Source organism: Bos indicus x Bos taurus, chromosome 7 (genome assembly GCF_003369695.1).
Source record: "Bos indicus x Bos taurus breed Angus x Brahman F1 hybrid chromosome 7, Bos_hybrid_MaternalHap_v2.0, whole genome shotgun sequence".
Classification (NCBI taxonomy): domain Eukaryota; kingdom Metazoa; phylum Chordata; class Mammalia; order Artiodactyla; family Bovidae; genus Bos; species Bos indicus x Bos taurus.
Genome location: NC_040082.1, coordinates 71,191,072 through 71,206,334, shown reverse-complemented (window position 1 = coordinate 71,206,334; position 15,263 = coordinate 71,191,072). Strand labels below are relative to the sequence as shown.

The 15,263-nt window shown below is 47.8% G+C and overlaps 1 protein-coding gene across 1 annotated transcript in view; it reads right to left on the bottom strand.

Moving 5' to 3' along the window:
- COL23A1 (collagen type XXIII alpha 1 chain) overlaps positions 1-15,263 on the bottom strand; it is a 403,065-nt gene that overhangs the window by 74,159 nt on the left and 313,643 nt on the right. Inside the window, exon 3 of the mRNA XM_027546798.1 lies at positions 2,869-2,913. Coding sequence (XP_027402599.1) covers positions 2,869-2,913 — 45 coding nt within the window. The remainder of the gene's footprint in view (positions 1-2,868; positions 2,914-15,263) is intronic.

Sequence of the window (15,263 nt, the reverse complement as noted above, 5' to 3'; positions counted from 1 at the left end):
GCCCATCTTTGGTGGAGAAGGACATGTTTGCAGAGCAGACCACCAGCACTTCAGGGAGTTCCGGGACTGAGGGAGGGATCTAGAGCTAGGGGAGCCAGGAAAGACTGATCGATGCTCATGGAGAAAGGGGAATCCCGAAGGAGAAAAAAAAATCCTGCTTAAGTTCCCTAGAAAGAGGATCCCAAGGATACTGCTGGGCTTCCTCAGCTGAGAAATAGGCTACTGGGGAGACGAAAAAATCCGTTCTATTATGATAAACATACAAAAACACTGAAGGCCCTGTGAAGTATATTCCAGGCAAAGGCTCCCACTGAGAGCTGGAGAGGCCCCATCTCCACAGGTGGGCTGGGTCAGTTCTGTCTGCAGCAGCAGCAAGAAACCCTCTCAGCCAGATATTGTCCCATCAGGCAAACAAACAAACAAACAAACAAAAACCTTTCTCCCTGGGGCTCAAGAAAAGCCTGGTTTGTACAGGGGAAGGACCCAAAGCCAAGAGGTGCATGTATGTGAAACTGTAGAAATAAACACGAGGCCCAGCCAAAGCTAATCAGAGAGGGACATCTGCTCCGTGCTGCTCACACCATTCTGTGATGGGCAGACCACAGGGCATCCCATGGGAAAGGGTAGTGAAGGCAAGGAGGGGCTGCCCACCCCTTGCCCAGCAGCTGACCTTAGACAAGACATTTCTCCCCGTGAAGCATCAGTTTCCTTATCTACAAAATGGGGATAATAACAAATTCGTATCTTTCGCAGAGCTCTGTGAGGATCACATGAGATGAAGGACTTGGGAGGACACAGCATGGGGTCAGGGGTCCATTGAGTCCTTGATTTTCCCTTGACTTTTAGATCAGTTATGAACTGGAGTCATAATTCTAATGAGTTTTTAAGTTGAGTAATATACTTTGTCCTAAAAAAAGTCACTATCTATTCCTCTTTTTCTTCCAAAAAGGACATCAGGAGCTTACAATAAAAGGCAATAAAATCTTTTACGAGGGCATAAATGAGAACTGAGTGATGAAGTGTGTATTTGGCAGGCAGTGGTGCAGGGGGTGCGGGGTGGGGAGTGATTACACAGAAAATCCATTGTAATCAAATACAAAATAGTCTCCAGCTTCTGGAAGTCAAAGCAAACCGAGTACCACGAAAGGCATTTCCTGCCAGTGAACTCTGGGGAGTTTATCTAGTAAGGAACTAGATTGGGTAAGCATGTAGCAAATCGTGGGGACAAGAGGCCCATGCCCAGGGCCAGGAAGAAGAATCTGAGCTTCACAGAGAACCTGCCTTGTTTCTCCCAGATTCAGTCTGCCTGGGGTCCTCCTGATGGTGGAGCATGGTTACCACCATGCTGTCCTTACGAAGTTGCCTACGAAGTTGCCTAGGGGCTGAGCGTGTGTGCATTCATTCATTCACGGTTCTGTGCATTTCCATTCCCTGGAGGCTCCTCTGCACCAGGCTGTTAAATGCATCTGTAGACTTGGGGTGTTGTCCCCAGCCAGAAGGATTAGATAAGACTTTTTGGAGGAGATGCTTGAGCTAGGCCAAAAGGACAAAGCATAGTGAACTTGGGGTAACAGTCCAGGTACAGGAGGAGAGATCTGGGTGGGGGAAGATATGAGCGCAGGTTCAGAGTGGGAGGACCCTGGACATAGCTGGAGGTGGGGGGCATGGGAGGAGTAGTGAGAACTGTGCTGAGACAGACTGAGGCGGACAGATGGGACGTTTGGTGTGGGAGTGGGGAGGGAGGGATCAAGGAGGATGCCCCTTGCCTGCATAGGGAAGCAGCTGGCTGGAGGTCCCTTCCCTGCAATGGGGAGCTGGATGAGGGCAGGCTAGGGGAAGTGCTGGGTTCAGTGGGGCCAGGTTCAACCTCTGGGTCCAGAGGGGATGACTTGGCTAGAGGAAGGAAGAGGGGCGTTATCAGCATTATGGGGGTGCCAGAGCCACAGGGGTGGGAGAGAAAGAAGGCCAAGGGCAAATCCATGTAAGAGGCAAGTGGGGTCTCATAGGAAAGGTATATGAGAAGGGGTCAGAGATGCGGGAGAAAACACAGGCAAGAGTCAGCAGGGGGCCTTGGGGAACAGCCAATATGAGGCTCAGGAAGAGAGACAGCAATGCATTTGCTGTCTGCCTGTGTGGCCACCAGGAGGTCAGTGGTAACCTTTGGCCAAAATGATGTGAGTGGATTGGCAGTGAAAAGAGACTGGAGGGGCTTGGAGGAGCGGAAGGCAAGGTGGAGGAGATGGGAGCCCAACAGGGGTGTGCAGCCTCTGAGGGAAGCTTTACGGTGAGTTGGGCGAAGGGTATGAAAGAGTGCATTTTGGGTGAAAGGAAGATGGCAGGAGGGAGGCTGATGGCAAATGCAGGCGAGTCTGAAGGTTGTATGGCAGGAAAGTGAAGGGGTCTTCTCCTGGTGGCTCTGCCAAGGGAAGGACTGGCCAAGTCTGTGGAGGGATGGGGACATGGAGGAGAACCATCTTGTGTCAAGGGACCCAGGGTAGCAACCCTGGGTGGTGGAATCACCATCTATTCCCACAAAGACAGGAGGTCATTTCAGAGTGGGAGACGGGGGTAAAATTTAAAAATAAAATAAAATAAAAAAATAAATAAAATTTCTGAGGCTGATAATGAGGTTCAGGGGGTGGCCGAGGGCATAGACGGGACTGTCACTGGAACTGTGACACTGAAATGATGCCAAGAAGGCAGCACTGGGCACTGCAGCTCTGGGGACAGTGGCTGGAATTGGAGGGTGAGACAGAGACCTGGTCCTTGGTTATGGGCTGCTGTGGGGACTGGCGCCTCCAGCCAGGTTCCAGGTCAAGGGCAGACTTCCAGGTCGAGGTTTAGGAACTAAGAAAACCTGGGACTCACCGGGATCACCTCTTCTTCCGGGCTTGCCACGCCGTCCAGGGGGGCCTAGACAGAAAACAAGGATGGACTCTTTAAGATGGGAAGCCAGTGGCCTTGGGGACAGCCTGCCTGCTGCCAGCTGCCCCCAACTCACATTCATCGCAGCAGCCGGGGGGATAGCCTGCCCACCACCTTGCTGGCTGGGAGAGTGGAGAGAAGTGTGAAGAAAGCTCTGTCTCCTGTCCCTCCCTTACCCCTGCTCCTCTGGATCATCCTTATTGGTTGCATTCTCATCCCCCACTCATTCATTTAGTTATTCAATTATCTGTTTATTATTTCATTCACAAGTCCTTTCCCATTCAAAAATGTATACTGCCTAGAAACTCTTGAGGCAGGAGATTGCCACTGAGAAACTTCCGACTTACAAGAAAAATAAGGCTGAGGATGGCAGTTATCTTATGAAAGCCTGGACAAATGCTTTTTAATATTCACTAAAATAAAGCAACAGAGAGAGCACACTACATAAAGACACTGTCGTGTGTACAGGCTCAGTTGCTCAGTCGTGTCTGACTCTTTGCAACCGCATGGACTATAGCCCACCAGGCTTCTCTGTCCATGGGATTCTCCAGGCGAGAATACTGGACTGGGTTGCCATGCTTTCCTATAGGGGTTCTTCCCAACCCAGGGATCAAACCCAGGTCTTCCGCATTGTAGGCGATTCTTTACCATCTGATGCCCTTCTCCAAAAGACACTATCATGGCATCTCAGATGCTTAAACTCAGAGATAACAGGCTCTATCCTATCCACCTACCTCCTTCCTCTGTTCATTAAACACTTTGGCACCTCCCTCCCCTTCCCCACAGCTCTAGGGAGACACCATAAAGTTCTTGTGATTTATTGCACATAATGTGCACACTGATGCATGTGCTTTTTGGTATCCAGTCTCATCCACATGGTTTTGTACTTTCCGAATCTGATGTAGACCATCCTGCCTTCTCCTTCTGCCCCTGGGCCCACATCAGCCCCCAAGACCAGAGTGACTGAGATGCTGAAGAGGGAGAGGGCTCTAGGTACCGGAACAGGCGGCAGGGCTCAGAGAACAGCTCACCTGGCCTTGGAGTGGAGGGCGGAGCTCATGCCTCCTTGCCTTCCCCTCCCTGTTTCTGTTTTCACTCCCCGTTAGTCTAACTACCTCTGGTTCTTTCTCCTGTTTTCTCAGGTGGGAGAAGGTGTGCAGAAACGAAGTCGCAGACACTAGATTGTAATTTATACCTCTCTTCATCCTGCCCCTCACTGTGCTCCCAGCTCTGGGCCGGGCCTGGAGGCAACTTAGGAACAGCTTGTGTCATAAGCACTGTTCTTTTTTTTTTTTTTTGGTTTTAATTTTATTTTATTTTTAAACTTTACATAATTGTATTAGTTTTGCCAAACATCAAAATGAATCCACCACAGGTATACATGTGTTCCCCATCCTGAACCCTCCTCCCTCCTCCCTCCCCATACCATCCCTCTGGGTCGTCCCAGTGCACCAGCCCCAAGCATCCAGTATCGTGCATCGAACCTGGACTGGCAACTCGTTTCTTACATGATATTTTACATGTTACAATGTCATTCTCCCAAATCTTCCCACCCTCTCCCTCTCCCACAGAGTCCATAAGACTGTTCTATACATCAGTGTCTCTTTTGCTGTCTCATACACAGGGTTATTGTTACCATCTTTCTAAATTCCATATATATGCGTTAGAATACTGTATTTATGTTTTTCCTTCTGGCTTACTTCACTCTGTATAATAGGCTCCAGTTTCATCCACCTCATTAGAACTGATTCAAATGTATTCTTTTTAATGGCCGAGTAATACTCCATTGTGTATATGTACCACAGCTTTCTTATCCATTCATCTGCTGATGGACATCTAGGTTGCTTCCATGCCTTGGCTATTATAAACAGTGCTGCGATGAACATTGGGGTACACGTGTCTCTTTCCCTTCTGGTTTCCTCAGTGTGTATGCCCAGCAGTGGGGTTGCTGGATCATAAGGCAGTTCTATTTCCAGTTTTTTAAGGAATCTCCACACTGTTCTCCATAGTGGCTGTACTAGTTTGCATTCCCACCAACAGTGTAAGAGGGTTCCCTTTTCTCCACACCCTCTCCAGCATTTATTATTTGTAGACTTTTGGATCGCAGCCATTCTGACTGGTGTGAAATGGTACCTCATAGTGGTTTTGATTTGCATTTCTCTGATAATGAGTGATGTTGAGCATCTTTTCATGTGTTTGTTAGCCATCTGTATGTCTTTTTTGGAGAAATGTCTGTTTAGTTCTTTGGCCCATTTTTTGATTGGGTCGTTTATTTTTCTGGAGTTGAGCTGTAGGAGTTGCTTGTATATTTTTGAGATTAGTTGTTTGTCGGTTGCTTCATTTGCTATTATTTTCTCCCATTCTGAAGGCTGTCTTTTCACCTTGCTAATAGTTTCCTTTGATGTGCAGAAGCTTTTAAGGTTAATTAGGTCCCATTTGTTTATTTTTGCTTTTATTTCCAATATTCTGGGAGGTGGGTCATAGAGGATCCTGCTGTGATGTATGTTGGAGAGTGTTTTGCCTATGTTCTCCTCTAGGAGTTTTATAGTTTCTGGTCTTACGTTTAGATCTTTAATCCATTTTGAGTTTATTTTTGTGTATGGTGTTAGAAAGTGGTCCAGTTTCATTCTTTTACAAGTGGTTGACCAGATTTCCCAGCACCACTGTTCTTTTGTAAAAGTCAACTTTAAGGGGATTTCCCTGATGTTCCAGTGGTTAGGACTTTGCTTTCCAATGCAGGGGTTTTAGGTTTGATCCCTAATGGGGGAGCTAAGATCCCACATGCCTCAGGGCCAAAAAACTAAAACATAAAACAGAAGCAATATTGTAACAAATTCAATAAACTTTAGAAATGGTCCACATTAAAAAAAAAAAACAAACAAACTTAAAAAAAAGCCAACTTTAAACCCCCTCAAAAATTCCTGGAACAATCACAGAGTAGAGGCAGAGACCAGCCTGTGAACCAGGTCTGTGGCAGGATGGCTCACTGAGAAATTAGTGTGCCTGTGTGTGTTTCTCTTTATTGTTCTCTTCATTTTCAAGCAGGTAGTCATCCCCACTTGTGGGCTCCCTGGGTAGCTCAAATCGTAAAGAATCTGCCTGCAATGTGGGAGACCTGGGTTTGATCCCTGAGTAAGGAAGATCCCCTGGAGAAGGGCACGGCAATCCACTCCAGTATTGTGGCCTGGAGAATCCCATGGACAGGGAAGCCTGGTGAGCTACAGCCCATGGGATTGCAGAGTCAGACATGTCCGAGTGACTAACACACACACACATGACCATTTGTGCACCTGAAATGGGGGTCTGGGACAGAGCAGAATAGCAGAGGTGGCCCCAGGTCAGTGGTGCTTCCAACTTTTATTAGGGGGGATGTCCTGGATGGGGAGGACGGAGGGCTTCTGAGGAAGAGAGAGAGAAGGGACTCCTGTGGAGGGGAGGAGTTACATATTAGACTCTGAAACCTTTGCAAACCCCATGGGTGAGGTAAGAATGAATTTCATGCCAGCCTTATGGACTGGGGGGCTTGAGCTTAGAAGGGTAAACAAACTTTATTTAATTTTTTTTTCTTCTTCTTTTTTTAAATTTTATTTTATTTTTAAACTTTACAATATTATATTAGTTTTGCCAAATATCGAAATGAATCCGCCACAGGTATACCTGTGTTTAAACAAACTTTAAAAAGTGAGAAACATGCTATTTCTTGCACTACTGAGTTTGTAGTTAAAAATGTTTTTATTGTGGTGCCAAACATAAAATTTAGTCTTAACCTTCTTTATGTGTATAGTATAGTAGTGCTAATTAAACACACACTGTCATGCAACAAGTTTCTAGAACTTTTCAACTTCTAAAACTGAAACTCTATATCTACTGAACAACTCCCATTCTGCCCTTCCCTCCAGCCCCTGGAAACTGCCATTCTGCTTTGCGTTTGTCAGAGCTTAATGATTTCAGGTATCTCAGACAAGTGGAATCATGCAGTATTTGTCTTTTTGTAATTGGCTTCTTTCATTTAGTATAACGTCCTCAAGGTTCATCCATGTCTCAACATATGATAAGACTTTCATTCCCTTTTTTAAAAAAGACTTTATATATATATATATGTAAAATAAATATATATATTTAAATTAATTAACTTTCCCTGGTGGCTCAGATGGTAAAGAATCTGTCTGCAATGTGGGAGATCTGGGTTTTATCCCTGGGTCAGGAAGATCCCCTGGAGAAGGGAATGGCAACTCACTCCAGTATTCTAGAGAATCCCATGGACAGAGGAGCCTGGTGGGCTACAGTTGGTAGAATCACAAAGAGTTAGCCACTACTAACATTTTATTAATCTTTGCCTGCGCTGAGTCTTCATTGTGTTGTGGGGGATTTCTCTAGCTGTGGTGAGTGGAGGCTACTCTTTAGCTGTGGTGTGTGGGCTTCTCATTGCGGTGGCTTCTCTTGCTGCAGAGCATGGGGCTCCAGAGTGTGGGCTCAGTAGGTATGGTGCACAGGCTTAGTTACTCTGTGGCATGTGGGATCCTCCTGGAACAGGATCGAATACGTGTCCCCTGTATTGGCAGACGGAGTCTTCTCCACTGTACCACCGGGGGAGTCCTTCCTTTTTAAGGCTGAATAATGGTTGGCATAGTCAAAGCTATGGTTTTTCCAGTGGTCATGTACGGATGTGAGAGTTGGACTATAAAGAAGGCTAAGTGCCGAAGAATTGATTTTTTTGAACTGTGGTGTTGGAGAAGACTCCTGAGTGTCCCTTGGACAGCAAGGAGATCAAACCAGTCAGTCCTAAAGGAAATCAACCCTGGGTATTCTTTGGAAGGACTAATGTTGAAGCTGAAGCCCCAGTACTTTGGCCACGTGATGTGAAGAGCCGACTTGTTGGAAAAGACCCTGATGCTGCGAAATACTGAGGGCAGGAGGTGAAGGGGCCAAGGAGGATGAGATGGTTGGATGACATCTTCAACTCAATGGAGATGAATTTGAGCAAACTCTGGGAAATAGTGAAAGACAGGGAAGCCTGGTGTACTGCAGTCCATGGGGTCACCAAGAGTCGGACAGGACTGAGCGACTGCACAATAGTCCGTTGTATGTGTCTGCCACATTTTCTTCATCCATTCATCTTTTTTTTTTTTTTGCTGTTCTAGGTCTTCCTGTGGTACATGGGCTCTCTAACTGTGGTGTGTAGGCTCGGTTGCCCCACGGGCATACGGGATCTTAGATCTCTGACCAGAGATTGAACCCTCATCCCCTGCATTAGAAGGTGGATTTTTAAACAGTGGACCACCAGGGAAGTCCTATCTTCATCCATTCATCTTTTCAGTTGATGACACTTGGGTTTCTTCTACCTCTTGTGAACAATGCTGCAATAACATGGGTGTGCAAGTATCTCTTCAGGATTCTTTTTCAACTGGTTGGGATACATACCCACAAGTAGAATTGCTGGATCGTATGGTAATTCTATTTTTAATTTTTTGAGGGAATGCTATTCTGTTTTCTATAGTGGCTACACTATTTTATATCCCCACCAACAGTGCACATGTGTTTTATTATTTCTCCACATCCTTGCCAACACTTGTTACTTTCTGTCTTTTTTTTTTTTTTGATAGTGGCCATCCTAATGGGTATGAGGTGATATCTTGACTTGGATTTCTCTAATAATTAGTGATGTAGCATACCTGTTAGCCATTTATATATCTTCTTTGAAGAAATGTCTATTCAGATCTTTTGCCCAGTTTTAAATTGAATTGTTCTTTTGTTGCTGAGCTGTAGGGGTTTTCTATTTATTTATTTTTAGTTGAAGGATAATGGCTTTAAAATGTTGTGTTGGGCTCTGCCATATATCAACATGAACTGGCCATAGGTATACATATGTTCCCTCCCTCTTGAACCTTCCTCCCTCCTCCCACCCCATCCCACCCCAGTAGATTGTTACAGAGCACTGGATTGAGCTCCCTGCATCATACAGCAAATTTCCACTGGCTATTAATTTCACATATGGTAACATGTATGTTTCAATGCTACTCTCTCAAGTCTCCACCCTCTCCTTCTCCCACTGTGTCCATAAATCTGTTCTCTATGTCTCAGTCTCTATTGCTGTTTTGGGGTTCTTTATATATTCTGGATATTAACCCATTTTTAGGTATAGAGTTTGCAAATATTTTCTCCCATTCTGTAGGTTGCCTTTTGTCTCTGTTGATAATTTCCTTTGCTGTGCAGAAGTTTCTTTAAAATTTTACTTACTTATTTAATTTTATTTTGGGCTGAACTGGCTTTTTGTGGCTGTGCTTGGGCTTTCTCCAGTTGTGGTGAGCAGGGGCTACTCTACAGCTGTGGCACATGGGCTTCTCACAGTGGTGGCTTCTCTTCCCACAGACCATGGGCTCTGGAGTGTGGGTTCAGTAGCTGTGGTGCATGGGTTTAGCTGTCCCTTGGCATGTGGAATCTTCCTAGACCAGGGATTGAACCCGTGTCCCCTGCATTGTCACGTGAATTCTTAACCACTGGACCGCCAGGGAAGTCCCAGGAGTTTCAAAGTTTGATGTAGCCCAATTTGTTTATTTTTACCTATTTGACCATTAAGTTAATTTTAACTTTTAACCTTTTGAGCTAATTTTTATATATAGTATAAGGTAAGGGCCCACCTTCATTCTTTTGCATGTGGATATCCAGTTTTTCTCGATAGCATTTGTTGAAGAGATTATCTTTTCCCCATTGTGTAGCCTTGGCACCTTTGTTTAAAACCATCTGACCATATAAATGATGCACCCCTGAGTTTTTTTTTTTTTTAAATAAACATTCATTTATTTGTTTATTTTTGGCTGTGCTGGGTCGTAATTGACGTGCATGGACTTTCTCTAGTTGCAGTGAACGGGGGCGACTACTGTTTTATTGCAGAGCAGAGGCTCTAGGGTATACAGGCTTTAGTAGCTGCAGCTCTTGGACTCTGGAGCATGGGACTCTAAGTAGTTGTGGTATATGGGCTTAGTTGCCTCAAGGCATATGGAATCTCCCTAGACCAGGGACTGAACCTGTGTCCTCTGTACTGTCAGACAGATTCTTTAATCACTGGACCATCAGGGAAGTCCCACCCCTGAGTTTGGAGAGTAGAGATTCATGCCAGTTACACAGCCCTTGAGGCCCTTGAGTTTTCCTGATACCAGACAGAGACCTTGAGTTTCATGCTGGAATGGCTCAGGACTGTATTAACTGGCAAGGCTAAGATTCTGGCACCCCCATAACTGACAACATCTCCTCATGGCAGTGTAAACAGTGTAACTAGCCTCCAGGTCCATGATGTCAGCCAAGGCCTGAAGCACCGCATTGCACGTCCAACCGCCTCCAACACCTACATGTGGGTATCTCCCCAATACCTCAGACCCCTCATGGCTAAACATACATCCTGCTCTCCTCCCAGCTCCTTTGTGGGGCTGACGGTGCCTGGGAACTTTGTGAGGCTGGTCGGTGTTTGGTCTGTTCTTTCTGGGTATCCTCTGTGCTGGGGGGTGAGTGAGGGTGTGGGAATAGGAACTCCATTGACACACCTGGGGTCATGCTCCCCTGGCTGTACAAGGGAGGAGCCCCAGAAAACTGACCCCTGGGTTCTCTGCTCTCACCAGGCTATCGAAGGCCTGTGATTGGCCCCACAAGGCTGCTCGGCTGTCCTGGGCCTCAGACTGAGGTGTGCAGCATGGCAGGAAAGGGGCCCAAGAGTGGGAGAATAAGCCGCGCTCTTCCTGGATCTGAAAGCTAAAGCAGCACGATGGTTTTCTGATGGTCATCAGGGGTATGACTGCAAAATTCTCTGTCTGGGTAACTCAAGCCAGATGAAGAAGACATTTGTTGTTGCTGAGGGAGCTGAACTAATGGATTTTTCTGGGTGGTTCTTCTGGGTGGCATAGTTAGGCAGAAGGCCCAGTAAGGAGGATGCTCAGTGGGTAGGCAGCTGTCCAGGCATGGTGGGGTGCCCCTGCTTCCCAGGGCCTTTGAGGGAAGCTCCCAGCAGGCCTGGCGTGGGCAAGGAGCCTGGGTACTGATGAGTGCACGTGACCTGTGGGGCTGTAGGCCTGACAGGCTGGACAGGACTCCCAACTGAAATGGCCTAAGTGAAGAAGGAGACTGAGGCGGCTGCTTGTGAACCCTCTGCAACCAGTCCGAATCAGATCCCGGCAGCCTCTGTGTGAACAGCTCACCAATAGACAGCTGGTTGACCCTCTCTTCTGAAATTCATACTCAAACATTCAACTGCCTCCAGGATAATTCTATTGAAAGGTAACATATCCAAAGCCAAAATCATCTCCCAATTCTCCATGTGCTCCCTGACAGGGTTCCCTTCTCACCTAAGTGTAGGGATAACCAGTATCCATGGAGCCAAACCAAAAATCTCGTGGAAGCTGTCTGTAGCATCCTCCTTTCCCCACACCTGAGACCTCTTCCTCACTGGCATCAGGCAAAGGCTGCCCCCACACCTAGCCTCTACCACCTGCCCTTCCTGCCATGCCTTGCTTGTCCTCCTAACAGAAGACAGTCCACTGCAGCCGGCAGTCTGCATCATGTGCAGCCTAAGTTCCCTCCTCACTATTCCTTGGCATTCTCTTTAAAAGACTGTCAAATCCAGTGAGATCCAGGCCTTAGAAGAGATGCAAGACGAACTAATTTGATGCCCAGGGCTGCTGAGATGAGGGATACTTTTTCCTCCTCCTTTCTTCCCACAGCATGAGATGCAGGTGGTGAGGCCTGCCATGTTTGATAAATAGAGGCCCTGGGAGTGGGGAGTGCCAGAGCTGAGCCTCATGCTGACTACTAGTCTCCCTGTCTGCTTCTTTTGCAAACAGAGAGGCCTTGCACACAAGAAGCTTGCATGGTGAAGCCTGCAGTTGTGGGGGTGGTGGTGGGGTGGAACGGAAGGAAGCACGGCCCTTCATGAATTTCTGGATTGTCAGGTGCTGAGGGCTGGTCAGGGGCAGAAGCCCTGGTTCAGCATCTACTAGGCACCACTCCGGCTACTTATTTAGCAAACATAAACTTGGAGCCCTTTGTGCTCCAGGACTCCTGTGGCTCATCCAAGGAGCTCAACTATTCCCTGCTCATCCCTCTTGTATGCCTTGTACAGAGGGGAACTCTGAGGCTAAGTGAGGCTAAAAGACTTGCCTGCCTAAGGCCACATGGGCTTCCTAAGTGGCGCTAGTGGTAAAGAATGACCTGCCAATGCAGGAGATGTAAGGGACATGAGTTCAATCCCTGGGTCGGGAAGATACTCTTGAGGAGAGCATGACAACCCACTCCAGTATTCTTGCCTGGAGAATCCCATGGACAGAAAAGCCTGGCGGGCTATAGGCCATGGGATCACAAAAGAGTTGGACACGACTGAAGTGACTTGGCACATATGCCTGCATACAAAGCCACACAGCTAGTGCTTTGGGGAGCCCTTCATCATCAGTTTGTGATTGCTAAGGTGTAAGGGCAGTTGTGCCAGATATGTCAACCCCCCAGGCAGGCAGCCTTGACAGCGGAAGGGGCGGCCACCCTGGGGTGAGCAGCAGGGCAGACGGGCCACCCCGCTGGCATCTGGGCCGGCCTACAGCATGTTGCCCTGGGCTCCCAGGGAAAGCTGGGCCAGCTGATTGCAGCTCAGATGTTCTCCAAACAAGCAAAACCAGGCTTTTGGCCCAGCAGTGTGCCCGAGTTTTCCACCTGTTGGTTTTCCTCTGCTCCTTCCTTTCCACAGTAGGACAATGTTTCCCACTGCTGGCGCAGACTCAGACACTCAGGCTGCCCTGGAAGGCACCTGGGAGTCTGTCTTGATCAACTTGTTGATGTACAGATGGAGACAATAAGGTCTTGCCCAAGGATGCTGCTGTAAGAATAGTCCCGGCTGGAGAGTCTCCAGGTGATGAAGACCAACTCGGTCTGTCCTCACCTCTGTGTGACCCACACAGCTCTGGATCAGGGGCTGGTGGTCGTGGGGACCCTGGTGTTTCACAGTGGGTGCTGCTGTGGTGGCGCCTGCAAAGCTTCTTTCCAGAGGCTTTGAGCAACAGACACCCACAGGTGACGCTGGTGCAGAAAGGGAAAAACCATGACTGACAAGAAGCTGTTTAAACTCTCTGTGCTTTGGGTTCCCAATCCACAAGGACAAAAGTTTAGGGGTGATGGCAACCACGCCTGCCTTGCAGAACTATTTAACAGATGAGTTGACAGCAGACACACCAGCGTGGGGGCACAAAAGAGGGACCTATTTGGGACTGAAAGAAATAACGCAGGGGCCTCTGGAGCATTAGCATCTGGGTATTTGATGTACCTGGATTACATGCTTCCCAAGATGCATGAAGCCTGAGACAGGGTAGCTATATTTCAGTTTAGCTCAAGTATGGGGTAGTGGGCAGGGTCTGAGTCCAGAGGCTGGCTGAACCCTCAGTTACACCCTGACCTTGACCCCCAAGAGCAGGGCCAGTCTGGAGCCTTTCCACGTACCTGATTACAGTGTGTCTGCGGACCTGGGGATCAGGATGCATGGGTAGAACGGTCTGGGAACGAGATTTCTGAAACAAATCCTGAGGTTTCAGGCATAGTATGGGCTAGCGAGGGCTCTGCTTGTGACAACCATCTGCATATTAAGTAACTCCAGGGAGGACGATGTTTTTCTCAAGCACCCTTTGAGGACAAACTGGAATCATTTCTAACCGATAAAAATCTGATCTCTGATTGGGCTGGAGAACTCATGTCACTGACCCACTTCAAAGGGGGCCTGAACCCTGACAGGCTCCAGGGTGGCCTGAGCAGTGAGGACCTGCTGGTCTCCCTTAGTCCTTCTGGGCAGCTCCCTCCGCTGAGCATGCCTCCTGCAGCAATGCCTGCCTTACTGCTGTCCTCTCACAACCCTGGGGCCCACCCGGGCCAGCCTGCCTAGGCCTCTCCCTCTCTCGCTTCCCCTGGATCCAGCGGTTACTCAGCCACACTCCCTCAGTCAGCCCCCGCTCCTCCCACCTGCAAGTCCCTAAGGGTAGGAGCTGTTGTGCAACTTATCTAATGGAATCTATACTCAGTTTTGAAAAATGCTTTAAACCCTCTCCACTCTTTCTTCTCTAAAGATTGGGAAAACTGAGGCTCAGAGAAATCAAGAAAGTTTCCCAGATGCAACAGCAAAAGGTGGAAGCAACTCAAATGCCCATCAATGTGTGAATGAATAAACAAAATTTATTACAATATATATGTGCAATGGAATTTTATTCAGTCTTAAAAAGGAACGAAATTCCTGCACATGCTGCAACATGGATGGACTTTGATGACACTATACTGAGTGAAATCAACCAATCACAAAAGGAAAAATACTGTATGATTCCACTTATGTGAGTTATCTGGAGTAGTCAAATTCAGTAGACAGAAAGAACAGTGGTTGCCAGGGGCTGGCGGGGTGTGGGCGTGGGGTCGTGAGGAGAATGGGGAATTAGTGTTTAATGGGGACAGAGTTTTGGTTTGGAAGACGAAAAAAGTTCTGTAGATGGATGGTTGCCCAATGATGTGAATGTACCTTATACCATTGAATTATATACTTAAAAATGGTAAATTTTCAATTATGTGTATTTTACCACAATTAAAAAACAAAAGAAAAGAAATGCTCCCTGGGTTCTCAGCCACCAAGGGCCAGAGTGAATTGTGAACCCAGGTCAGCCTAGTGGAGACGATGGTAACGCTGCTGGCAGCACAGCTATCACGATGCCACTGAGCCTCCACTGAGGCCTGGAACCGTGTGGTCATAGGCGACAGTGGTGTCCCCCAGGGTACACAGCAAGGAGGTGGCAGGTCTGTGTGACGCCGGGGCCCGTCCTCCAAACACCTCAGCTACTGTGATTAAGGCTGTCCCCGCATGTGTCCACATCCTCCGAGGTCTTCAGACCCGGTCCTCTGGCATTGGAGGCTCCTTTATCTGACCTTCTTCCCAGGACTCCAGGAAGAGAGTGGTTCTGAATCCCCTAGACATTCAGCTTGGCATTCCCTAAGATTGCCCAGGGCCCCAGGGCCATTGTGGGGGTGTAACTTGAGCATAGAAGGCAGGGGGAATTCCTGGATTTGAGCTTCTATGACCACATCATTAAAACATCTCCCCAGATCATTTTGTTTTACAAGTTTCAGATCAACCTCAGAGCTGGAAACTTCCACCATGCTCATTTCCGGCCTGGCCTCACAGGGCCCTCTGTCCTTCGGAGGATGGAGGCAGTGTATCCTGGGAATGCCTCTGGGAGGGCCTGGGGGACGCTGCACTTGGGGAGGGGACCCTGACCCTGGGAGAGGCTGGCTAGCTGGCAGGCTGCTTGGGTTCCAGAGGTAATGCTGTCCTTCAGGAA